This window comes from Cyprinodon variegatus, unplaced genomic scaffold, assembly GCF_000732505.1.
Source record: "Cyprinodon variegatus isolate N-32 unplaced genomic scaffold, C_variegatus-1.0 Scaffold27, whole genome shotgun sequence".
Taxonomy (NCBI): domain Eukaryota; kingdom Metazoa; phylum Chordata; class Actinopteri; order Cyprinodontiformes; family Cyprinodontidae; genus Cyprinodon; species Cyprinodon variegatus.
This window is the reverse complement of record NW_015150480.1, coordinates 1,287,278-1,313,426: the sequence shown is the minus strand read 5'-3', so window position 1 is coordinate 1,313,426 and position 26,149 is coordinate 1,287,278. Positions and strand designations below refer to the sequence as shown.

At 40.4% G+C, this 26,149-nt stretch overlaps 1 protein-coding gene across 5 annotated transcripts in view; it reads left to right on the top strand.

The window, feature by feature from the left end:
* The window catches only part of tiam2 (T-cell lymphoma invasion and metastasis 2), a 137,696-nt gene that overhangs the window by 69,532 nt on the left and 42,015 nt on the right, over positions 1 to 26,149 (top strand). For all 5 annotated transcript variants that reach the window (XM_015396600.1, XM_015396585.1, XM_015396615.1 and 2 more), the window contains exons 4-9: positions 2,319 to 2,763; positions 5,891 to 6,063; positions 8,529 to 8,753; positions 11,451 to 11,636; positions 11,714 to 11,857; positions 19,811 to 19,867. In XM_015396600.1, coding sequence (XP_015252086.1) covers positions 2,319 to 2,763; positions 5,891 to 6,063; positions 8,529 to 8,753; positions 11,451 to 11,636; positions 11,714 to 11,857; positions 19,811 to 19,867 — 1,230 coding nt within the window. The remainder of the gene's footprint in view (positions 1 to 2,318; positions 2,764 to 5,890; positions 6,064 to 8,528; positions 8,754 to 11,450; positions 11,637 to 11,713; positions 11,858 to 19,810; positions 19,868 to 26,149) is intronic.

Below are 26,149 nucleotides of genomic sequence, written 5' to 3'. Positions count from 1 at the left end.
ACAGTTTTCAAAACCATATTTTATGTTCATTAAATGGGAGATGCAGATATAAAGTTTTAAATCTGTGTATTTTGTATTTCTTGGAGGTATTTTTTTATTTTAGACAAATGCAAAACAATTCCCCAGATATGATTTTCCAGGAGTGAAATTATCTGCGCTGCACAGGCCCTGATCAAAACAAAGATTAGAAAGAACTACAGTTTGTCTCCAAGTTTCGTGCCCTTGTCAGACTTATGGGATTTTCTTGGCCCGTCTGCAGCTTTACAAGCTTTAATTTGACCCAGGCAGTTTGTTTAAACTGAGCCTGAACCCTTGTCCCTCTCCCTTCTCTGCAGCTTGAGAGCAATAGTTTTTACATTAATTCTTTTAAGATTTGCCTTGTAAATGTTTTAAGACGCTGTTGTCTTCTGCCTGAAAGATGGCTTTAAGCCTTTGAGAAGCTCTGTAGGGTGAAACTAAATCCTTAGCTAAAGATTTAACCTAAACCGTCCTCTAATATTAATGAAGGGTCTGAGCTTGTTCTGGTTGTTGTGAGCAGATTTCCTTGGCTGCTTCATGGTCTTTACAGAGAAAATCTGCTAATGGTGATTTTTGCTTAGTCACTTGGATTTAAGAAAGTTTACTATTGAAACAAATGAATTTATGCATTTTTTATAATACTGTATGAGCTTCTCTAAAATAGCAGATAATCCAAAAATCAGATCAGGATAATGAATAGAAAGAAGAAGACTCTTTATGTCTTCCTTGGGAGGTTTCCTTGGCCCCTAAGGGTGGATGAAGACTTTGGGGGGCCTCATTATTCCCATGGATGATTTATCCTTTCTGTCCTGGGAATATCTTAAGATCAGTCAAAATGAGGCAGTGTCGCTCCATGACCCTTAATACAGTATAATATATGAACTGATTATATTGAAAAAATCAGATGAACGTGAAACATAGCTAATATATAGATAGCAGACTTGAAACTAAACATTATGCATGAACAAAATAAAGACAGAAAAAGCTGTGTCATGGTGAGACCCTGCCTGTTCAGAATACTCCGCTCTGCTGTTATGAGCAGACTCGACGCTGCAATCTAGTCAAGTGTCTGTAGACTGTCATCACGGATGAAAAGGATGCATTTGCATCAAGTGTTCGCCTTTTTGAAATTGAGAAGCCAAATAAGCCCACAAATGATGTTAATTTCTCTGATCCAGAAGGGTTCCCAACCCCCCCAAGATGTCATCACTGTTTCTCTGATTAGTTAAAAATTAAGTGGCTTTGAAGGTTTCAGCTAGACTAGATCTTAAAAATGGTTATTTTACCTCTGGGCTAAGTTAAAAGAGCCTGTTTAAATTTGATCCTGTATGTATTTATAGATAGTTGCACCTCTTAAGGCAAGCTGGTAGGATTTTATTTGCATGCAGGGAATCAGACCAGCATATTCACTAACAGTTGGTGCATAAAAAGTTTTGATGTCATCTCAGAAACATTTCAATCTAAACAATGTTTTTTCCCCCAGGCGTTTTATTGTCATTACACTGTCACAATAACAGAGCAAAGAAATGAACTCTCGCCGGGGGAGCAGTGTGGGGTTAAGGGTCTTTCTCAGAGACCCAGATTGGCAGTGCTAGGGGTAGGGCTTGAACTCAGAACCTCAGGATTTCATGTGCAATGCCCTAACCACTAGGCCCCCACTCCCCAAAGCAGGCATTAGTGTGAAGGGTATTGACTAAGGACCGACACTTGCATCCCCAGGCTTCCTGTTTGCTGGAGGGGTGACTTACCACTTGAGCTAGCGGGCCGCTTGAAAATTCACCTCTGCATTTAACCCATCCCCTTGAGGAGCAGTGGGCTGCCATTGTGCAACGCCTGGGGAGCAGTGTGGGGTTAAGGGTCTTTGCTCAGAGACCCAGAGTGGCAGTCTGTGGGAGTGGGGCTCGAACTCGGAAACTCAGGATCCCAAGCTCTATGCCCTAACCACTCCCCTCTAGTCAAACAAACATTGTTTCCTTTGTTTCTAAGAGTTTCGATCTGCCTAGAGTTTCAAAACCTACTTGACTTGTTGGAATTATCATACATACATTTGCAGATTTATAACGAAATTAAATTTTATTCAGACAAGACGTTTGTTATTGGTATTAAATGAGGCTTGTGTTTCCAAGAAAAGGAAGCATAAAAGGTTAATGGATATTCAGCTGAATGCTGGGTTAAGTGGACAGAACTATGAATGGATAGACGGATGAAAGACTGAATAGTTTTATATTGATACAAGCTATTAAAAACCTTTCTGGGGTTTGTTTTTCTGATCTTTCTTATTTTCCATTTTACCTCCTTAGGAGACCAGATACAGAGAAGCCAGTGAGGCCTTTGACAGTGGCGTTGATGGCCTGACTGCGGACACCAGCTCCCCCTCACAGGTTTCCAGCGTCCTCTGGTTCCCCGGAGCCTCTAGGGCTCAGTCGTCAGGAGCCATTCACCAAACGACCAGTGACGCTGTCCGCCAGAACATTTATGAAAACTTCATGAGAGAACTGGAGACAGAACCCGGGATGGGAGGCGGAGAGAGGAGAGACCCATCGACTGGAACGGAAGAAGAAGGGAGCAGCAGCGAGTCGGCCGAGGGCTCCATGGAGGAGCTCGACCTTTTGTTTGCGAAGGAGCAGGGGGTGGTCAGACGGGCGGGGTGGCTCTCCTTCAAGCCCCTGATCACCCTGCACAAGGAAAGGAAGCTGGAGCTACTGACCCGCCGTAAATGGAAGCACTACTGGGTGACTCTGAAAGGTAAACCCAGGGAATGAGTTTAACTTTCCCTGCTAAACCCATTCCATTGAACCCATTAAACCCACTCGCACCTCTACATGCGAGTTTGAATCAAAGTTAAGAACTTGAGTTGGGAGAAGTTAAGCAGATTATTCGAATATCCTCTCTGAAATGTTGCTTTGAGAAGCACTAAAGGTTACTGTTTACTGTCAGTCAGGAGTTTTCTTCTAGTTCCAGACCAGTGAGCCACAGATGACCTAGGGACACTCACTGACCACTTTATTAGGTACACCTGTCCTACTGCTTGTTGATGCACATTTCTAATCTGCAAATCACATAGCAGCAACTGAATTCATTTAGGCATGTAGACATGATCAAAACAATCTGCTGCTGTTCAAACTGAGCATAACAATGGGGAAGGAAGGTGATTTAAGTCTACGTTCACTCTGCAGGCCTTAATGCTCAATTCCAAATTATTTGTGAAGTTTAATTTTTCTGCGTTGCCATTCACATTTCCAAATATATGTGACTTTTATGTGATCTCCTGTGTGAACTGCATTCATGCAATGCAGTTGTCCAACATTTACAGTAGAGGATGCAATGACGTCACAAGCAAGTGTGCTCTGTGTTTACAGAAGTAAACGTGGATGGTTTTGCTGGAGTGCATGTAGCGATCTTTCCCAACCTTAAAAAGACAAAATTTTCGAGATGGTTAAACATAAATACTACTCTCCGCAATACGGTCGTATGGCTCCATGATTGTTGTTTTTCTTGCCGCTTCTGTGTAGCAAGAGGCAGAATAGTGACTTTTGTTGAGTATTAATGACTTTCGGGTCGTATGAATGCAACTTGGCTGTTCAGACACAGGTCGCATTTGAAAAGATCAGATTCTTGGATGGATTCAGGACCACAGAGCCAAGTGGCCTGGGTCGCATCGCAAAAAATCTGATCTCTGTCATTCAGACTGCCATGAAAAGATCCAATACAGTTCGCATGTGGGCAAAAAAATCTGATTTGCGTTACTTAAGGCTGCTGTGCGAATGTAGGCTAAGTGACTTTGAAAGTGGCATGGTTGTTGGCGCCAGACGGGCTTTATTGGTATTTCAGAAACTGCTCAACAACTGGGATTTTCACACACAACCATCTATTGGGGCTACACAGAATAGTCTTAAAAGAAAAAAAATTTCAGTGAGTGGCAATTCTGTGGGTGTAAATGCCCTGTTTGTGCCAAAGGTCAGAGAAGAATGGCCACACTGGTTCAAGCTGATAGAAGGGCAACTCAAATAACCACTTGTTACAAGTCAGGTATGTAGAAAAGCTTCTATGAGCGAGCAACACTTCAAAGGTTGAGGCAAATGGGATACACCCGCAGGAGACAACACCGAGTACTAGGAAAAAGAAGCAGACAGGTCACATAGTTGGACATTAGAAAGTCGGAAAAGTGTTGCCCGGTCTGATGAATCTGCTACAACATGCAGATGGTTGAGTTCACTGTACTCAGATGGCCTCCACAGTCACCTGATCCCAGTCCAGTAGAGCCGCTTTGGGATGTGGTGGAACGGGAGATTCATGTATGTGAAGACGATGAATCTGCAGCATCTGTGTGATGCTATGATGTCAATCCAGACCTAGTTCTGAGGAATGTTTCCAGCTCCTTGTTCAGTCTTTGCCTCGAAGTATGAAGGAAGTTCTGAAGGCAAAATGAGGTCCAAACTAACTAGTAAGGTGTATGTGATAAAGTGGCCGGTGAGTGCATGTAGTTGCTTTAGACCTCAGTAATAAAATTATTCCACATAATATAGGAGGGGTTGCTTTTGTGATCAAGAAAGAAAAATATATTCTTAAAAGCCAAGCATCAAACTTTATTAAGTTTTTTTCTGGATCCTTTGCTTGATTCTAAAATCTATTGTGGATGTTACAAATGCCCTATTTACACTACCCTTTTGAGACCTTGCCGAGATCAGTCCAAGCACGGTAACTGAGATCACTGTTTGTGTAAATGGCACACACAACTGTACTGGACCGCGCTGGACACAACAGAACTGTGTTATACTGGTAGTAGTTCATCAGTAAGGCTCGGGGAGGTTCAGTTCTAGCTCAGTTCTCAGTGCGCATGAGCAGACCACATCATCTCCTTACAGTCAGCCAACTGGCTTCCCTAGCGTGCCACACGATTTCCAGTGATGATTCAGTTTAGCAGTGTGATTAGGGTTGCCAACTCCCTGGGGGAAAAAAGGGAGACCTCATATGTGTCAGCTGACCTGATTTCCTGATTTTTTTTTTTTTTTAGCCCTCCTTTGTGTGTGAAATCATTTTTTTAACTGTTTGACTCAAATCTGCATTGAATTACATGCATATTTGTGAGCGACTTGAACACATGGAAAAAAAATTATTATCCCGCAATTAACTTTAATACAAAATAACAAACTTTGCTGAATAAAATAAGCATAAACATAAGTCTGACCTGCTTAACTTCAAACTGTAAAAATGCATATAAAACAATAAATAAATAGTGCACATTTTTGGTGCCACAGCAAATTTCTGCAAACCTGTAAACATATTTGTATTTTTTGTATATAACGTGCCCTTGTTCTTCATTTTCCATTTGCGTTTTACTGAAATTTTTTTTTTTTTTACTCTCACAGTAATACGGGACAAAGTGCGTTCCTTTTCCACTAAATACGGGACAGGTACTTTTATTTCTTAATACGGAACGATTCCATTTTTCAAGGGACGGTTGGCTACCCTAGGTGTGATGAACCTCAACTCCTTTTGTTGTTTCTTGATTAGACTATCGTTTGTCGTATCTACTTCCCAAAATCCGACTCTGTCAAATAAATTGACCAAAGGCTGCTTTCTTCACCTCACTTTCCAAAAACTTCCTGAAAGTTATGGGCGCCGCCACTTTGATTTGCTTGTTTACCTCTAGAGAGAAGTAGTACTGTAGATCGCCAAGAGGAGGCGAGGAACGGTGCTAGAGTGGTGTATAAATGGTCGTAAGGATCCAAACTCGGCACAGATTGGTTTTCAGAGGGTAGTGTAAATAGTGCTAAAGTCACCAAATGTCTTTTTCAAGTACATTTTAGCTCCTGAGAAGTCTTTCTCAGAGGAATGTAGTGTTTACTGACAGTGTTTCCTGCTTTTCCAGGGTGCACACTGTTGTTCTATGAAACTTATGGGAAGGGCTCTACGGAGCAGGAGTTATCACCCCGCTACGCCCTCTTAGCTGAGGACAGCGTTGTCCAGGCTGTCCCAGAACACCCTAAGAGGGAGAATGTCTTCTGTCTGAGTAATTCATATGGAGACGTCTACCTCTTCCAGGTAAGAGCCTGAACTTTGGTCAAACCATTTTAATGTTTAGGCATTTTATTCCATTTCTACAGCTGTGTATGTTACAGCACAGTTGTGTGCATGCAGTTAAACTTGTATTTTTCTTATATTTTTATCAGCCTTTTATTTTATTGGTATAGAAAATATCTTGAAGATTCCTTTTGGTTTGGTATGCAAGTGTTCCAAACACATGCAGCGTTGTTTTATACCTAAACACTTGCACAGTATTAAGCAATGTTCTGTTAGGCAACATTAAAAATGGACACCACAATGAAACGAAGAGGACTCCTAGGTATTCTCAAATACCAGCATCAATAAATGCTGTTATTTGAGAATACTGAGGATTTTCTTGCCTCATTGGAGGAAAAAGAAAGAACTGAACGAAAACGTTGTCATTGGACATATTCTTCAACAGCAGTAATGTATGCATTTAGCTGAATTACTGAACATCAAGTAAAAAGAATCTGAAGTTAAAATACAGCTGCCTGGAGCTTTCAGCCAATCTAACATGCTGCACAGCACATAAGCTGACTACAGCTGATTTCCCTACAGCTGCACTCTTTCAAAAGGCTGCCAACATTAACAAATCCGGGATGTTCCTTGGTAGAGAATGAATGTGCAAACAAATTGGAAATAAAACGGACAGGCATTTAGCCAGGAATATATCATAGTGTACACCTTGGTCTCGACTCCTGTCGTTGTTTCTTGCATCTGTAAACCCTGATTAGATAATTGTTTGTCGTATCCACTTCCCAAAAGCAAAATCTGTCAAATAAATTCACCAAAGGCTGCCTTCTTCGCCTGACTCTCCGCAAACGTCCTAATTATGGGCACTGCCATGTTGATTTACTTGTTTACCTCTAGAGAGCAGTAGTACTGTAGATTGATACACCTTGTTCTATCAAATCTTTATGTTTTTAGGGGTGAAATTTAGACTCTCTGAAACACTATTTCCTGCATTTTGAGGTGGAATGCAGCTTTTTTCCTGATGGGAATATAGGTTTAAGTTTGCTTGACTAGAGGTGAAACTTTCATAAGGAAGACATGAGATCATTTTCAGGTACAATATAATGTTTCATAGGTCAATTCAAACAGTCAGGAAGTTTAATGCTACATTCACACTGCAATTTGAGCAGCAAAAAAGTGTCTGCTGCTTAAATTTTGATGCCTGGACACCTTAAGGTCAGATGTGCCTCCAGAGCATCTTTGATGCTTCTGAATCGCGTCCAGTAAAGTTTGTCCAGATGCCTCTGCTGCTCCTGTGTTCAGTGGCAGAGAGCAGCTTTGCAATATTTGCTGTGATTAATGGGTAAAAACTGGATTCAATATAATTTTTATGCGAGAAAGTCCACCTGAAAACATTGTTTGTCCAGTCAGTTCCTCAGTCTTATAATCCTGCCTTAAAATATTATTTCGCTGTCAGAGGCGCTCAGACCCCCACATACCGGTGGTGCGCCTTCACTAGGAATCCCCAGCAGCAGCTGCATCAGGCCCGGTTGCCTCTTCGAGGTTTTCCACTTCTGTTAGTGGTGGTTAAAAGTAGATGCTAATATTTTTCAGGTATGTGGTACAAACTGCAAGCATCAGAATAATAAAAGCAGACATATTTTACTGGCAGGTTGCGACATTTTAAGTTAATTTAGGCATTAGTAAACAGTTTCAGGGGAGTGATCATATCGCTCTGCATGAGCAGTGCTTTGCCTGTCTTCCTACCATGTATCACATCCACTTTCTGATTGGTTGTTGTGGGTCGTCGAGCAAAAACAATTAAACTTTTCCATCTCCAGTGTCTGCCGCTTTTGAAATTTTGTACATTTGAGTGAAGTTTCTTGGGGAAAAATAGGGTGTACCATTTATCATTTTTTTTGGTAAAGGCCGTACAATGTATGTCTGCACGCTTCTTTGATGTACTCTGTTTAGCCTTCCTGTTACTTTCTAATGCTAGCTCTCACTGGAAACATCTAGACAATTTAGTAGTATTTTAAATTGTTTCCTTCATCTTTGTGCTTCCTGGGACTTCACCTGATAAAGGGTCGATCTCCTGGATTTTGTTTAATGCCTCTCTAGTGTGTCATTAGTCCCCCTCTGTTGGACAATAAAGGTATTTTTTAATCTTCTTAGTGTTAGAAAAAGGATATGACAATTTTGACGATTTTCTGCTTAGTTATTGACACTGAAAAGAACCCTCCATTGATTCTCTGACCAATATTTTGGCTCTTAGATAAAGTTTTTTTTTTACTAAAAGTACTTTGTAGGTGACATTTATGCTGATGTTTTCAAATACAGGTACTATTTATCATTGATCCTTGACTTTATTGGCTTACACTCGCTTTTCTTTTTATGACATACAGCAAATGGCAATGCATTGGCTTACTCTGCTGATTGTTATTTTAGCTGCTTAACTGAATATCAGCCTATAAAGCCTTATCACATTCCTGTCTCTTTGGTCGTTTAAGGCCAGCAACCAGACGGACCTGGAAAACTGGGTGACAGCCATCCACTCAGCCAGCGCTTCGCTGCTCGCCAAGCGTCAGGGAAAGGAAGACACTGTGCGTCTGCTGCGGAACCAGGCACGCACCTTGCTCCAGAAGATAGACATGGATGGGAAGATGAAGAAAATGGCAGAGCTCCAGCTGACCGTAGTCAGCAACCCCAAAAACCGCAAAGCTATTGAAAACCAGGTAAGAAACGGGGAAAATATAATAGAACAAAGCCACTCAAAATGTTCCATCCATCAATTGGTTGATAGTAGCCTGCATAGGTGGGGATGTGGTTTAATTTTGGCACATTTAAAAAAACAAACCTTTTGGTGTTGTGCTCTACTTATTTTTCACCATTTGGTGACAACTGCGACAGGTCTGTGGCTAATTTTACTGTGTGGGTGGGTGAGGTGGCCTGGATGTTTCAGTCCCAAAATGCGGAGTGAGGGGCCCAGGGGAGCTGCTTGTTCCTGGATTGTTATCATCATTGCGATTCCAGATGTTTTCTGGTAATATGCATTATCCTATTCCCCCTCCTCCATCAGCCTGAAGGGGGGAATCCAAAGCATGCATTGCTGTGCTGTAGCCTACATGCAGCAGATTACAGAGTCAGAAAAAGAGTCAAGTATGTTTATACTTTTTACAAAAACTACTTTAGTTTAGGAATAGGCGACAATAAAACGGTTTTTATGCCTAATTGCATGATTGATATTCTACATCATTTCAGATTCTTATTTGCACTAAAACTCCCAGCTGATGTTGCTAAAGTGACAAACAAAACCCTTCTAGTTTTTGCAAATTAAAGCAAATAACTTTTCATGAAAGATGCTCAGTAAATCAGTGCAGGAATGACCACAAGCGGTGTCGCTGCCTGGCTACCACCAAGCTGCCTGCATTCATGTCTGTTTCCAATTAGCCAGCATGCCACCGCAGAGACAAGCTGGAGTTGGAGTGAATGATAGGGTCAGAAGTTGTACAGGACAGGACTCTGATAAAGGCGCCTCGGGGCTGATGATAAATTTCAGTTTCGGTGTGGTTGTTGAGCATCGACAGGGCACCACTTTGATGTCCCTGTCTGCCCCCTCACCCACCTCTTCTCAAATCAGTGCCAGCAGAGCTTGTTTGAAGTCTGCCCTTGCCCAACCCCCAAACACATTAGGACACAAGCACGCACACACACACACTGTGATCAAGTTACACCAAAGGAATTATCTTGCATTGAAGCTTTTGCAGATTTTAATGCAACCAGGAAGAAAAGATGAACATCTGCTTAGAGGAAAAACTTTGCAGACAGTTGGGGTGGAAATAGGTTTTTAGGAAGGGGCAAATAAGTTATAACTTTATTAAACTTTCGATGCGAATCCCCATCATGCACCACGACATATTTTTAGAAAAATACTCTAACATAAATTTGTCAAATATAAGAGAAACATAACGTAGTTTGGTTTAAAGTAAGCATTTTAGTATTATTATAATTTAGCTTGTTGCAAGGATTTTACAGTCTGAAGAAATAGAAAATTACACCATATACCAAACGTCACAAGGTTGTGCATGACAGGGAAGGGCTATATATACTGCATGCATCATTTAGGTAGTTAACATTGTATTACTTCTTGAGCTCCTTGAGTTATTTACTGTCACAGGTAGGTGCTTCAGCCGGAGAGTAAGTGTTGGGGCCGGTATGATTTAAGGAGGGCTGGCCCTTGCACGCTGTAATTAGGATCGTCTCAGAGATTACCAGTCCGAGCCTGACTGCATCCATAGCTACAATAAACTTTTTGAGATCAACGACCCAATCAGATGTCAGATAAAGGAAATCTTTAGACGTGCCAAGCTTGGAGAGAAGCTTACAAGTTAAGCATTTAATTTCACAAAAGCTGTGGCAAAATATAGTTAATATGTCCCTCCTCTTTTTCTCATCTTGCTAAATCCAGATAATACACATAAAAAATGTCTTTTTCATTTTACAAGTTAACTAAAACATGGTTGGTAGAATTAACCACAACATATCTGTGATAAATCATGAACCTACCCTCATTTTAGCTTTAAAAATCAACCAAACTGCCCCACATTTTCAGGCCCACCATAACCGCCTGCAGAGAAAAACAAAGCACAGATCTTTCACCACAGATGCTCTGCTTCTCAATAACCAAGTTTCTTTTTGCCAGATGTTGTGCCCTTCAACAAGAGGAATGCACAGTGCAAGCTTGTCTACAATGGGGAATGTTTGAATGAGTTAAAGCTTGTTAACTGAGCCCACCTGCACAGTCGTATACATAGGTGTTCAGAGTGCATTAGTCGAAAATGTTTGTTTAAGGTGTTCATAAAATGCCACCCTTTGGCCTTGTTCTCAGTTTGCTCGTAATTCCAACCAGCGCACGTTGATTTGAGCGAAACCCTAATGGGACACCACCGTGGGGTCCATTATACTAAATGAAGTCATGGCACAGACGAGACCGATTAAGCTGGGTCGTTATGGGGGGTTGTTCTTGCTGTTCTCGTTAAATCCAGTCTCCAGCCAACAAAATTAGCTCTTTCCTATAGCTAACATAACATACCTGTAAACTGGGAGTGTGGGGGAAGTTTATATGTGTGGTCTGTTCTACATCTTCTGGTTCTCAGGACATAAAATGTGCATTTGGATTCGCCGTGCAGACAGAAATACCTCTCTGTGAAATATGCAGCCATTTGTCACCGGCAAACTCCCACCACGTCATGGTGTTGCCCTCCACCAGCATCTGCAAGCAATTACGCTTTAAACTAAAACACTTGCTTGACCCTGCATCTCCTTTGATCCTGAAACTCCCCTCCCCTCTAAAGCACTGCTTGTTAAGTCATCACCCAACATACTAAATCCCAAAAATCTAAACCAAAGCAATGTTCTTTCCCTTCCATTAGATCCAGCAGTGGGAGCAGAACCTAGAGAAGTTCAACATGGACCTCTTCAGGATGCGCTGCTACCTTGCCAGTCTTCAGGGGGGAGAGCTGCCTAATCCCAAGAGCCTGCTTGCCACCGCTAGCCGCCCAACCAAAACCGCTCTGGGACGCCTCGGCGTTTTCTCCGTGTCCTCTTTCCATGCACTGGTAAGGAAGATCGAAGTCGAAGATATGGTGGTGTTCCTTTTTGTGTAATTTGGTCCTGATGCTGTGCATCTGTTCAGATCTGTTCCAGGGACGAGGCCACAGTAAGGAGGCGTTCGTTGTCTACGGCTTGCAGGCAGAGAAAGAGGAGCCTGTTCTCCTCACTGAAAGGCCTCGACAACCTGACGAAGAGAGGGCGGGAAAAGAGACCCTCTGTAGCACAGGTACTATGGACACATTTTCAGCTTGTTTAATAATGCTGACAACCTCACATTCTCAATAAGAAATGCCACAACCTTTCGCACTCCGATTTGATCATGAATTAAAAGGTTGCCATGAGTGAGAGAAACAATAAACAAAAAAAACACTGAAATGAACCAAAATGACCAGATTATATCTATGAAAATTCCCAAAAGATTATTCAGTTTATTTATTTGTGTATAGCGCCAATTCACAACACGTCATCTCAAGGCGCTTTACAATTCAACCAGATCATACAGTCGAATTTATTTAAAGTTTTCTATCTAAGGAAAACAAGTTGATTGCATCGACTCATTGACTCCAATGCAATCCCTCACACTAAGCATGCTTGTAGCGACAGTGGAGAGGAAAAACTCCCTTTTAACAGGAAGAAACCTCCAGCAGAACCAAGCTCAGTGTGAGCGGCCATCTGCTGAGGCCGACTGGGGTTCCAAGAGACAGAAGCAGAGATACAAAAAGCAGCTGTAAAAGGCGGATCCATCCAGGAAACACCCAGCAAGGCAGACGAGCCCAGAGCCAGCTCCCATGTCAGAGGATGAAGAGAGCACATCCAGTTAGTCACAGTCAGAGAAACAGGACTGCACTGAAAAACAGGCAGATCTCTAACATCTATAAACAAAGGTGTTAATGGCAGCATCACAGCTGATATTTCTCTCCAGGATGGAGTCACAGCCAAACAGGAACAGACCAAATGAAGCTACTATGATTAAAAAGCAGCATTGTTATCATTAACAGATCTTTAATCCTTTATCACCCCATTTTATCTCCACTGCAGGAAGCATTTCGCAAGTATGAATACTCAGCATTAGCATGCGGAATTAATGTCTCGACAAAATGTATGTTGATATATTTAAGCGTATGCTGTGGATTAAAATTAGACCTATTAGTTATAGAAACAGCCTGAAACAAAGTTGCGCTTTTGCTTACTTGCATGTATTTCTTCACCTCCTTCAGCACATTTTAAGCCCCCATGTGGGCGTTTATTAATTAAGAGCACATAGTCCTGCATCTCTCTGGGTTTCCTCTGAAAGTCTAAGTGCAAGCCTCTCATCAGCTTGAGCACATGGAGCGTTCCTTACCCAGGTGCAAACGGGGAAGTCTATATCCTCTTAGGTTTGTAATTAGAGTCTTGCCGGCTGCTTTTGTAACAATGCATAAATCCTCCTCTTGCTCTGTAGACCATAGAACCTATGGAGGAAATAGTTATTTACGCAACCAATTCATGGGCCCCTTATTTGTAGTTGAGAAAAGTGTCAGGTACGTCGTGAATTCCTAGACTTCAGTATTATTTTGAGTTAACAGAAAAGCTTTAGGTTAATTATAATCTTCAGGTGAACCCACACTCCTTACAGGTTACAGAATGTTCCCTGTCCTCTTTTGCTCCCTCTTATCTATCCCACCACCTGCTGTGTTATATTTATGTTTATGCATTTGCGCACGTCTGTCAGCGTCTAGGTATGCATCCCGCGCGTTGTTATTTTTCCGTGGAGCTCCCGCCGTCCGGCTTAATGAGGCTCAGTTACGTTCTGTTGTGCAGAAGGCCGCGGCGGTGGCGCTGCAGCACATGGATGAATTATTAAAAGCCGTGTGTGGTAGATGACATTCTCCGCTCTCTGTCCTCACTCCTGCAGACACCAGCAGATGGTTGGTGTAAAGAAACTCATTATTAAATATCAGGGCTTTATTAGATTTGGGTTAAAAATTGGAACCTGATTATTAGATGAGATTTAAGGTCTGGAACACATAGTGAGGAAAAAAAAAATACTTGATGAAATCAGTTTAAAGCATCTATTCTCCAGTTTCATAAACTAAGTTCTTTGCTTTTAATTTTCTATTAATGTCTAGTTTTATAGCTGCTTCATGTTGAATTCAATTCAATTCAGTTTATTTATATAAATAATTCACAACACGTGTCATCTCAAGGCACTTTACAGTTCACCAGATCATACAGTCAAATTGATTCAAAGTTTTCTATCTAAGGAAAACCAGTTGATTGCAGTGACACATTGACTTGAAGGCAATCCCACACACTAAGCATGCTTGTAGCCACAGTGGAGAGGAAAAACGCTTGTTTAACAGGAAGAAACCTCCTGCAGAACCAGGCTCAGTGTGAGCGGTTATCTGCCGAGGCCGACTGGGGTTCAACGAGACAGAAGCAGAGATACAAAAAGCAGCTGTAAAAGGCGGCACCATCCAGGAAACGCACAGCCAGGCAGGTGAGCTCTGAGCTAACTACAATGTCAGAGGATGAAGAGAGCACATCACACCAGTCACAGTCAGAGAAACAGTTCCACACTGGAAAAACAGGCTGATCTCCAACATCTATAAACAAAGGTGTTGATGGCAGCAGCACAGCTGATATTTCTCTCCAGGATGATGTCACAGCCAAACAGGAACAGACGAGTCAAAGCTACTATGAGAAAAAAGCATAGAGAGCATAACGTTAGAGATTGAACTAACAGATTCCGCAGAGTGGGAGAATTGAGATAGAATCAAGCAGAATTATGAAAAAGGGGTCCCTATGTCCTCCAGCAGTCTAAACCTATAGCAGCATATCTATAGAGATAGCTCAGGATAACCTGAGCCAGTCTAACTATAAGCTTTATTAAAAAGGAAAGTTTTAAGCCTATCCTTAAAAGTAGACAGGGTGTCTGCCTCATGGTAGGTGCGTCCTGCGTTGTGTAGTCTACAGGGGGTAACGAGGGGGGAATAGCCTCTCACGACCACCTCCTGATCAGGAATCGTGAGGTCGGGAGAAAATCAAACATGTTTGAAATTCAGTCGGCTGTCATAGGTTCTTTTTCTGGGCAGTTCCTGCAGTTGAAGCAGAGCTACGAGCAGGACCTCGAGCACAGCGCATGTGCAAACAACGAAGTTCCTCTTCTTTCAGATTGGCGAGTCCGACCAGCGGCATCTCTTGGTGCTCAGTCTAACGTGTGGTTTTGGATGTGCAGTGTGAGAAGGTAGATTGTGTCAGAGCGTCGAGCCGCACAGTGTTAGCTGTGAACTTTTAAACCCTGCGATTTCGTCGTACAGTTTGAGCTGTAGCTGCGTGCAAAGATTGAAAATATCGCACAGTGTATGCCCGGCTTAACAGTCTCTGCTCTCTCCTTTATTTTCTATAAACATTCCTGGTGTTTAGAGTTCATCGGTGGTACAGAACCAGAGAAGGCTGTGTTTTACCTTTAAATTGGTTTTGTTTTCACTTTTAGAGATAATTGACATTGAACTGAAAGACTGTCTGGGTCCAACGTTCCAGACTACATTTACTGTATAACTCTTCTACCTTATGAATTTTTCAGTTTTATTTTGGCGCCTCTCTTTCCCTAAATCAAACATGCAGTCTTTTAACTCCATCCTCCACACATTTAATTGCCAAAATCTATTTTTTCTCCCTTAGAAAACTCTTCCTCCCATCCCCGTTTACCGCCTAGCTGTCTCTTTCTTACAAACCGTTCCTCAGAGCGTATACACAGCATTACCCAGCGGTCTTTCTCTGACAATTTCCATACTGACTCATCTATGTTGACTAAGCCTAAATCCCATTTACCACAGCAACGCTCCGCTCTAGAACCTTGCCCCGGAGTCACGCTTTACCCCCTCCACCTTCTTCCCTCTTGGTTACTGTTCTGTCATCCATCTTCGCAGGGCTACAGTAGGGAGCTGGCCGTCACTCGGCTGTGGGAAATAGGCCAAGGTCTGGGGATTTGTGGGAGAGTTGGTAAAGCTTTCTAAATTTAGACCGTTTACAGTGAAGCAGCTCTGTTTATAGGCAGGTTATAAATGTACTCCTGCTGAGGGGGAAGATGAGGATTTCTGCTACCATAACAGGGTTTTTTTATGCGTTCTCTTGGATTGTTTATATAGTAGAGTAACCTGATGGCACAGAGTGACTTTTATAGCAATTTAAGTCATGGTCTGTGTGCTAAGAGGGAGAAAGTTTGTCAGATTTTGTTTTTTGTTTTTGCCACCTGCTTGTTTTTCCTAACAGTTTAGTTTAACCAACTACTGTGGGAGTATACAGCTTAAATTATATGTAAATGACACATTTAAATAATCGGTCCTCAGTCTAAAGCAGGGGTAACTAAATAAAAATCAGCAGGGTCCGAATAAAGAAAATCATCAATCAGTAAAGGTGCGGAGACATTTTTAATTATAATTTGTTACTTTAAACAGAATTTAACGCTGAAATAAAATGAGTTGTTTATGCATCCATGTTATACATTGAATTTTTATATAAAAAGTATTAAAAGAAAAAAATAGAATATTTTTCCACTTTAAAATATAAAGTGTTTAAGTAGAGAACAACAATCTTTCAGTTTGGTATACAGAAAAAATTCCTGATTCACATATTTTATAAAACACCTGAACTGACCGTGTTATTATTATTATTATTTTTCTGGCTTAATGAGAGCAGTGGACTTTAGGCTGCCCTGCAAGGCTTTAAACCTGGGTTTGAATGGAGACAAAGCCATTCTGAAGCACATATCAAGGTGCTCATTTTGGGCCTGGATCCATATTTATTTTTAATTCTGTTCATGGTGAAAAATCCTGCTTCACAGCAGCAGGTTGAGCCAAACATACTCAAAATGTGCAGAGTCATCTTTGAGCACACCATTTCACTTTTCTTTCACGTTCACCGCAGTTCTTCCAGCAGTCCACACTTTCTCTGCTCTCTTTTTGTCATCGTGTTCTCCATCTGTCCCATCATCCGGCTTGCCTGCTGTGTCTAAAAGTAGCTCGCAGCAGCAACCTAGACTGGCAGCTCATTGGCTAATTTGTATCACGTGCAGCCTGGTGCCGGATGCTCTTAAGGGCTTTACCATATTAACACAGGAGAAGCGGTGCAAGTGAAATTTAGACACTGTCGTCGGACAACATGCTGTAATTTATAAATGTTTTAAATCAGGTTGAGTCCGGATTAGCCAGCAGGTGGGTCTGTGACCTCTGGTCTAAAGGATGAGTTCTTGACCTTTTTATTAAGCGATCAGGATCACATGGAAGGAGGCATGTGGACAAATCTGTTTTCAGCATTCCTCTAGATCAGGGGTTAGCAACCTATGGCTCCAGAGCTGCATGTGGCTCTTTAATGCCCCCCTTGCAGCTCCTTTGAGCTTTTTCAAAAATGTATGAAATGGAAAAGAGGGATTTCTTTTTTTGTTTGTTTCAATATGGTGTGCAGGAGATCAAACAAACATTCATTATGTTTTCCAATGCCATAAAACTGTCTATATTAAATCAATTTTAACATTTATGTCAAGGAAGATTTGCGTCATAGCCACTTCTCAGCACAGCGTGTGTCTTGGGCCATGGATCCCAAAGGGAAATACAGGAAGATAGCTGAGAACAAAGATTCAAAGAAGAATGGACCAAATCATTTGCTTTCATTATGGATGCGAAAGGATTGCCTGCATGTTTGCTTTCTAATGAGAAATAATAAAAAGAGTAAATTGGAAAGGCATTTGTCAGCTTTTTTAAATTTAGTTTTAATCACAAAGACAAAAATCAATTTTAGTCTTAGTCATTGCCTTCCCAATTAAGTCTTTGTCTAAATGGTGAAAATCTATTTTAGTCTTAGCCAAATTTTAGTAATTTTAGATAACACTCTACAGAATAAAACTTCTCCACACACTGCTTCTCTTTTTAACATATATCACACTGCACACATTGAACCTTTTGTCGGCTTGTTTCATCATATCAACAAAGTCTTCATCCTCAATGGTCCTTGCAGGCAGGCCAGAACGCCCAATCTACTTTACCATTGGGTTCTTTAGGGCTTTCTGCTCTTTGGCGTCGGGGGTGGGGGTGCTCCCAACATGTCTGCAACAGACTTCCTGTCCTTCCCCAACCTCTGATTTGGCTGTTGTGTCATTGTGTCAAGTATCTAGTTGGGAGGAAGAAATTAAACGATTAATATCCTGCGTATCAGTAGAACATCTTTCTTCTATGACAGAGAGACAGACAGATACAGGCACAGGAAGGCACGCACACACACACACACACACACACACACACACACACACACACACGGTACTACTACTAGAGGCCCACCTGTTCCTAACCTTCTTCCATATGGCAGCATATTGGCACCTCAGATGTCGCTTGAGATTTGTTGTGTTCTCCCCCCCCATTTTGAAGCCACAGACTCTTTGGTGGCGTCCTTCCTCCAGTGTCTCCACAGCATGATCAATCATTATCATGCAGGTTTTTGTCCTTCGTGTTGTAAAAGAGATGGCTCCATACGTCTAGGCGTTGTTTTCGCCCAGCTCCTCCAACAAACCGTACACCGGCATCCTAGCCCGACGCCATCACTGCGAAGTTGAGCTAGGAGTATAAGCCCTCTGCTACTACTGATTGAGCGGCGCGAGGCACTGTGGGACAGGCGCCATGTAGGGACAAACAGGGCAACAACGCCTAATCTTCTAAGAAGTTCAAGATATTAACAATTACAAATTGAATTTTACAATTCATAAACAATAATACAGCAATAATAAAAAAGTTTTTCATTTCCATTCGTCCATGGCTCGTAAATTTCGCATGGTCTTAGTCTTGTTAACGAAATACTTTTTTATTCTCGTCATATTTTTTATTTTCTGGAAACAATTTTTTGTGCGTCATCATCTCGTTAAAGAAATTAACACTGGTTGGGAGTAAGAGGAAAAAGTGCAATTGCAGAACTTCAGGATAAATTACAGGAGAGCAAAGATAGATTCAAGAGGTGGATTGCATCTCCAAACTCCACCACTGCTGCTAGTTTTGTTGCAAGCATGGAAAACCGTCCACAAATCGAACATGCAGAGCTCTTATGCATTCTTATGCTCTCTTCCATTTTTTCCCCCCAAAGTCATCAAAATAAATAAAAAATAAAAAAACAGATTTCTTTATTATGTTTCTATAATTTTATCAATGCAACAAAACCTAATACATTAATATTGGGATGGAATTTAAACTTAAAGCAACAAATATCATACAGCAGAGTAGTCACATGATGTGACATTTGCTCCAGGATAAACATTTAATCATGAATGCTTATTACATATTTAAACCCACATATGGGCTAATACACTTAGAGCCAGCGTTGCAATACTAGGCTTATATAAGACTTTTACATTTTTGCAGCCCAAGACAGATTTTTTATTGCTTTGGTCCAATATGGCTCTTTGAACATGTTTGGGTTGCCAACCCATGGTTTAGATGTTCCTATATGTGGATTCACAACCGGCTTATCTTCATCCGAAGTATTTTTACACTTTATATGAAACTAGACAAAGAGAGAAAAAAAGTAATTGTAAAGAAAATTGTATAAAATGTTTTTGTTATTTTCTTAGAGTCTGCGCTTTTTTTCCGGCTGCCTTCTATGGAAGGAGATGCCAACATGGGAAGGACAACAGCTCGGTCACTCTTCCAACAGGAATTACCATGAAACTTTTTTTTTATACTCCACATATCTTAGCTTATTTTAAAAAGGGACCAGGAGAAGAGATGAAACCTTTTTACCACTGCCTGTTCTAGTGAAACGTAAAATAACAGTCATCTGTGTCTACTGCTCCCTACTGTTTGAACAGTAATTGTTTGGAGAAGTTCAAGCTGATTAAGAAGCTGTTTTAGAGGAGGATGCTTGTCCTTTCTTCCATCTGCCTTTGGACCATTTCCCCCTTTCATCTCTCTGCAAACACCCCAATCTTCGCACATGCATCACATTTCCAGCATGCCCCCTTCAAAGGCCACAGATATCTCATTTGGAAGCAGTATCAAAGCGCTGTTCTCGCCACTAGTAGTTTTTAATTAACTACCTAACTACCAGCGCTGTGTGCGACTATTATTGTGTTGCTGAAGCCAGAGCTTTATGAGTCAGTCAGTCAGCGTGGTGCCCCGCGGTCTGTGCTTTCTGACCGTTCACTCTTTTGATTTTTCAGGTCTTTGAGAGCGATGCTGGAGGTCAGACGTGCATCCTGCCTCCCAGAAGTACCGAGGTGAGTCAGAGAATTTATTCATTCGGTCCACACACACAAAAACCAGTGGCTCGATTGGTCAGCTATTGCATGAAAGAGCCTGACTTCAACCACGGCTCTCCTTCCTGCTTTTGAGTGTAATCATATTTTTACACACAGTGTTTGTGCGATTCTGGGGTATTAAGCTGTGTGTCTGAGTGCATTATTTGGTTCAAAGCAACACTCCCTTTCAAGTTTATCTGCATTTATCAGTGAATAAAGACATCAAATCTAACAGGAGAAGTTTAATATGGTCCAACTTGCTCCCTCCTACTAACAGATCTTCGCTGGCAACCCTCCCTGCTTCTGAAACACCTGAGTGTTTAAGATAGAGAACCCTGGAATTGCTTGTTTTTTTTTTTTTATTGCAGCCCTTATGGTTCCATCAGGTCTGCTAATGTTGGCTTTGTGATTTAAAAAAATGGGGAAAAACATGGAATAAGTGAAGCTTGTTCAAGATCATCCTCACAAAAACATGTTCTCGCTCAGATTAAAACTTTTTTTTTATACTTCACCAATTCAATTCAATTCAGTTTATGTCTATAGCGCCAATTCACAACACACGTCATCTCAAGGCACTTTACAGTTCAACCACATCATCCAGTCGAATTGATTCAAAGTTTTCTATCTAGAAAACCAGTTGATTGCATCGACTCATTAACTCCAATGCAATCCCTCACCCTAAGCATGCTTGTAGCGACAGTGGAGAGGAAAAACTCCCTTTAAACAGGAAGAAACCTCCAGCAGAACCAGGCTCAGTGTAAGCGGCCATCTGCCGAGGCCGACTGGGGTTCAAAGAGACAGAAGCTGAGATACCAAAAGCAACTGTAAAAGGCGGCCCTATCCAGGAAACACACAGCCAGGCAGACGAGCTCCGAGCCAACTCCCATACCAGAGGATGAAGAGAGCACATCCAACCAATCACAGTCAGAGAAACAGGACTACACTGGAAAAACAGGCCGATCTCCAACATCTATCAACAAAGGTGTTGATGGCAGCAGCAGCATTTCTCTCCAGAATGGAGTCACAGCCAAACAGCAACAGACGAGTCAAAGCTACTAAGAACACCAATTAAACAGCCAAGAAAAATTTACCTGCCTTTACTCAAACGTATTACAAACTAATGCAGCAATTAACTCACAACTATTAAAGATATTTAAACTTGTACTCTATGCTTTAAAATGTGTATATTTATTAAACACATAGTTAATAATTAAATGAAGAAAATTTTTATTTTTCATTTTACATCATTGTATAATTAAAGCAATCACTTATGCAGTTCAAATAGACCATTATATTTGATTGGTTGAACTAATCCCCTTACCTATGGTGATTTAATAATGATATGGAAGATAAATACTAATATTCAACAGAAATATAACCAAATATTTCTTTCTTGAAGCGTAGTTATATCATTAATGGTTTGGAGGACCACATACTTGCTGTACAAACTTTAAAATGTACAAATGTTTTTGTTATAGAAAATATTACCGTAAAAAACACTTTAGATATTCTTAGTTTGGAGGAGAAGCCTAGTGAGACATGGAGAAGCAGAATACTCTCCATTCCATATTTAATAGCCAACGCAGTTCTTTCACCAGAGTAATAACTAGGATGTGTTTCCCATCACATTGTTATTATTATTGTGGTCTAAGCAATAGATTTGAAGGTCTGCTGCAAAGCGTTTTTTGCTGAACTTTTAAAATATGCAAACAGTTATTATGGCCTTCCAAATCAAAACCCCAAATTTACACCATGGATGTAGTGAAGGCTGCAGTTTGCTAACGTATTCCACTTCTATGTTTCCAATGACTTCAGAAAACATCCTTCATGACGGAATGAAACTCTTACAGACTTCTATAATAGATACTTTCAGACATGCTAAGGCTGATGTTATGGAGATTATGGCTTAACTGGATGCTATGACTCATAGTAGGAGTCTGTGGTCAATGTGGAAAGTGTTAAAGCTGCTCTTATTTATGGTCTAGAGAGTAACTGATCAGGAAGTGGTTGAGGAAATAACAATAAAGGCTTTCATTAGTACTGAGCTTTAATGTTGACCTAAATGCTCCCTCTTCCTCATCAGTTAAGCATTTTAAATTCTCTCCGACTTTCATAAATGTAAAATATCAAGATACAGGCTGATTAAAAAACAATAATTCATTAAATTCTTATTTTCTAAATTAAGGCCTTAATTGACACTAAGATGATTTAAATGATAATCATGGGATTTAAAATGCTTTATTTTAAAAAAAAAGGTTATAAAACCAAGTTTGTCAGATATATCAGAAATAACTGGTTCTGCGTGTTTGCGTGGAACTGCTTCCGGTTGATCGTAAAACCGTATGTTCGGAAAAGAAGCTCAAGGCGGAGAAAAGGCTAGAGAACAGGGAGAATGCTAATTTCAACAAAAGTGGCTGGAAAACGACGAATTCAGGACATGGCTGCAGCCTGTCGACAGTAAAGATGATGAAGGATTTTGCCGTGTTATATATTGTCTATATATATTTGTGTGTATATATATAAATATAAGTTGATGGCATTAAAATTATTTCTAAGAGCATTAAAACACATTAAGTTAGAGTTACTCATTCCTGCATAAACCCTGAGATGATAAGGAAAGAAATGGGTTAAGACTGAAGCCTGTGTCTCCTCCATCATTGACCAACTGTGATATGTGTGGATCCGGTTTTTCCTCAGGCTAGGAAAGAAAAAAAATCTATAAATTAGAGCAATTATGTTGTTAATAACAGTGTCTCCTGTTTTACTACTTGGTGCACAAATCCCCTGATTTCTGCTAATAGGCCGTCATCTTTCACTAATCCTTTTCAGTCAGGGCAACCTGTGTTGTTGTGTGCAAGTGTCCAAGCTCCATTTTAACTCAAATGGTCTCTCAGACAGCGAGTAAGTGATTCCAGCAGGGTGAGGATGTGCAGACGCTGCCTAGCTGTAGCTTAAAGGGAAGAGGCAAGCAGCTCCATGTGATGAGCCTGTCAGTTCTGCTGCTGGTTGGCCTTATGCAGAGGTTTCTGTGAGGGAGATGGTTTAGCTTCCACCCACTCAATGTCAGCTGAGTTGGGAATTGAAATGTTATGACTGCATAATAACAACTCAGGTTTGACAGCTAGCTTCATTTATTGGAAGCTCTTTTCTCGTCAACATGCATTTGCACATATTGATTTGCCAAATAATTACTGCCCCTTAAACATGTCCATATTTTATCCCTTTGCAATCGCAAATTTCTATGTTTATGGGGCTTTAATGTAGTTGAAAAACACAATGTTGTGTATAATTATATGATGTAAGGGGAAATGTGCTTGGCTTAAACAGTTTTCAAAATAAAAGCTTTAGGAATAATTTTTAAGTCTTACTATGGATTCGTATTAAAAGTAGACTTTGAACAACAGCTCATGCTGAGTCATCCCAGTTTAGCCCAGGCTGCCTGAAGGTGAACCTCCTCCCCACTCTCTAACGGGCCTTTCTGGGGTTGCCTTGTCTTAAATCCCATCCATCCTCCTTCGACTTAGATCAGCTTCCTTGGTCCTGCTGATGAAAATCATTCCTACTGCAGGATGTTTCCCCCAACGATATTGGATGTTGGATTGATTAGTGCTCCAATTGTTGAAATCTTTATTTATAAAACTGAATTCCTAATATGTGGTGTGTTCGTTGGTCTTCATGCTTCCTTTTGTTGCTGATGGTCAGTTTAGCATGTGAAGAGTTTCAGAGAACAGCTATATCACATGCGATAAAGCAAACAATGCATAAATGATCTAGAAATAAGTCAACATTTCTTAAATGAAGTGTATTTACTAGGAATGCACAATATTGGGATTTTGGCCGATATCCGATATGCCGATATTTTAAAACTCATGTAGCCGATAACCGATATTGATACCGTTGTTAAAGCTGGACAAAATTAAGTAGTCATTGAAAATAGCAGTTTTGTTATCCATTTCTGACACTTTGAAAATATACTCAAATATATTTTCATATGCTGATATCAAATAGATTTTAAAAAATGCGGTATCGATCTATTTTACTTTCAAAATCTGGTGAAATTTCATTGTTCTGTTACAAACTCTCGTGATACTTTGCAAATTCTTGTGAGATTTTGTTAGTAAAATAGATCGATACCGCGTCAATATATCAACATATAAAAATATGGCAACATTTTGTGAATTTTCTGGGGATTTCGTAGCATAACGATGACATATAGCAATATTTCATTAGTAAAAGAGATTGATATGGTGTTTTTAAATGGCAATATATCAGCATATGAAGATATTGGGATATTTTAATGTATCAATATTTTTTCCCTCGTCTTTAGAAGTTTTTAAGTCTGTAAAAAATAAGTTTTTGAGGAAGAAGAAGAAGTATTTTTTTTTTTTGTTAGACTTTAGAAATTCAGAAGCTGATCAAATATCGGGTTAAATATCGGTGGGGTGGCCGATGTCCGATATTCAGTTTTAAGGCCGATACAGGCCGATACCGGTTGGGTGCCGATTATATCGTGCATCCCTAGTATTTACCCTTAATCTGAGTAGGTAAATAAGATGATCTGCCAATGGAATGAGTATTTTTACTCTTGAAATAAGACAATGCAATTGTTTTCTTCTTATTTTAAGTGTAAATTGTCTTATTCTATTGGAAAAGTGTCTCACTTACCTCCTTAATTCAAGAAAAACTGCATTATTTTGTCCTGTCTGTCAATGTGGCACTAAGAATAATTGTCTTGATGCCAAAAAAGGACCCAACAGATTTTGCTTTCACAAGTGGAGCAGTACGGCTAGCTTTATTATGATTATGCAGGGAGTAGTACAGATTATATGGACACTGCAATGTAAGTAGAACAGGAAAGGGAAAAACTGGAAAAAGGAGAAAAGATGAAAGAAAGAGGAGATATAAGGGAGACAATGATAAAATGTCTTCAGTGCAGTTATTTTAAGAAAAAATTACTCATCTTGATTTAGATTTTTTCCCAGTGCATTTAAGTTTATGGTATCAAAGGGGATTAAAAGGTTTTGTGGACATGGATACTGTTGCATTCATCTTCATTTGCTAAACAAATTCTCACATTCATACAGCTTGGTTTTCACCGATTTCCTCTCTTGATTTCTAGACCAGATTAGAGTAGGGCTGAAACATTAAGATTAATCAATTATTGTATTAATAATCAACTAATCTAGTAATCGATTAACCGTTAACTGGAGCATTGAGAGGGTAAAATATGCCTTTAGCTGACAGAGTAACCAACCATGAGTAGCAATTATACCAAAATTGTAAAAAAAAATATGTGTAAACATTTTGCATTTAAAATAAAAATGTTTTTCATTTGTCAAAATGCTCTATCCAAAACTCTTCAAGTGGAAAAGCTTCAATTTCACTTTGTTTAATTTTGCAAAAAGTCTTTAAGGAAGTTTTTTCTATCGGATTATCAAACGATTTATCTGAAAAATAATCAACAGATTAATTGATTTGCAAAGCAATCGTCAATTGCAGCACATAAAGCGGAGCACATCCCCCCCATTGACCATCATCTCATCCCCCCTCATCCATGACATATTGATCTTTGTCTGTCGCCATCTCTCAGCAAACTCTTACTTCAAACTCACACACACACAATTTTAAATTGTCAGAGGTATTTAAAGCCTTCTCTGGTTGGTGCCTTCTACACTTTATGTCAAAGGAAGGATGTCTGGGTAAAGTTTTTAGGAAAAGAAGAGTATTACTCTTTAATGTGAAAGAGTGAAGTCGTCTCTTTGAGCTCAGCCTATCTATAAAGGGCAGCGCTACAATATTTGTGTCGCCAAGGGCAACAGAATGGGTGTTTCTCTGCAGCAGCCTTTATTTTGTGGCTCATTGGGGATCCTAACTGGGAAGCTATTTCCACATGCGAAGGAAAACACTGCATCCACACACTTGCTATTCAGAGCACCTGTTGAAGTCCAGCGCCGGCTTGGCAACCAGGCAACCATTGATCTGTTGTCAAACCATGAATGAGCGTTCAGTGTTAGTCAGCTGCTGGTCAAGCTGATTCTGGAAACCTTATTTTTGACTTTTCCGTCTGCCCAGATGTTTCTCGGACACGTTGACACGAAGTTGTAGAGCCATGACAGTCACATTTGAGAGCAGGCAGTGACTGAAAATCTAGCTAGGAACATCAGTGGCTTTTATTTAGTTCAAGTCAGGTTTATTCATATAGCGCCAATTCACAACATATGTCATCTCAAGGCACTTTACAGTTCACCAGATCATACAGTC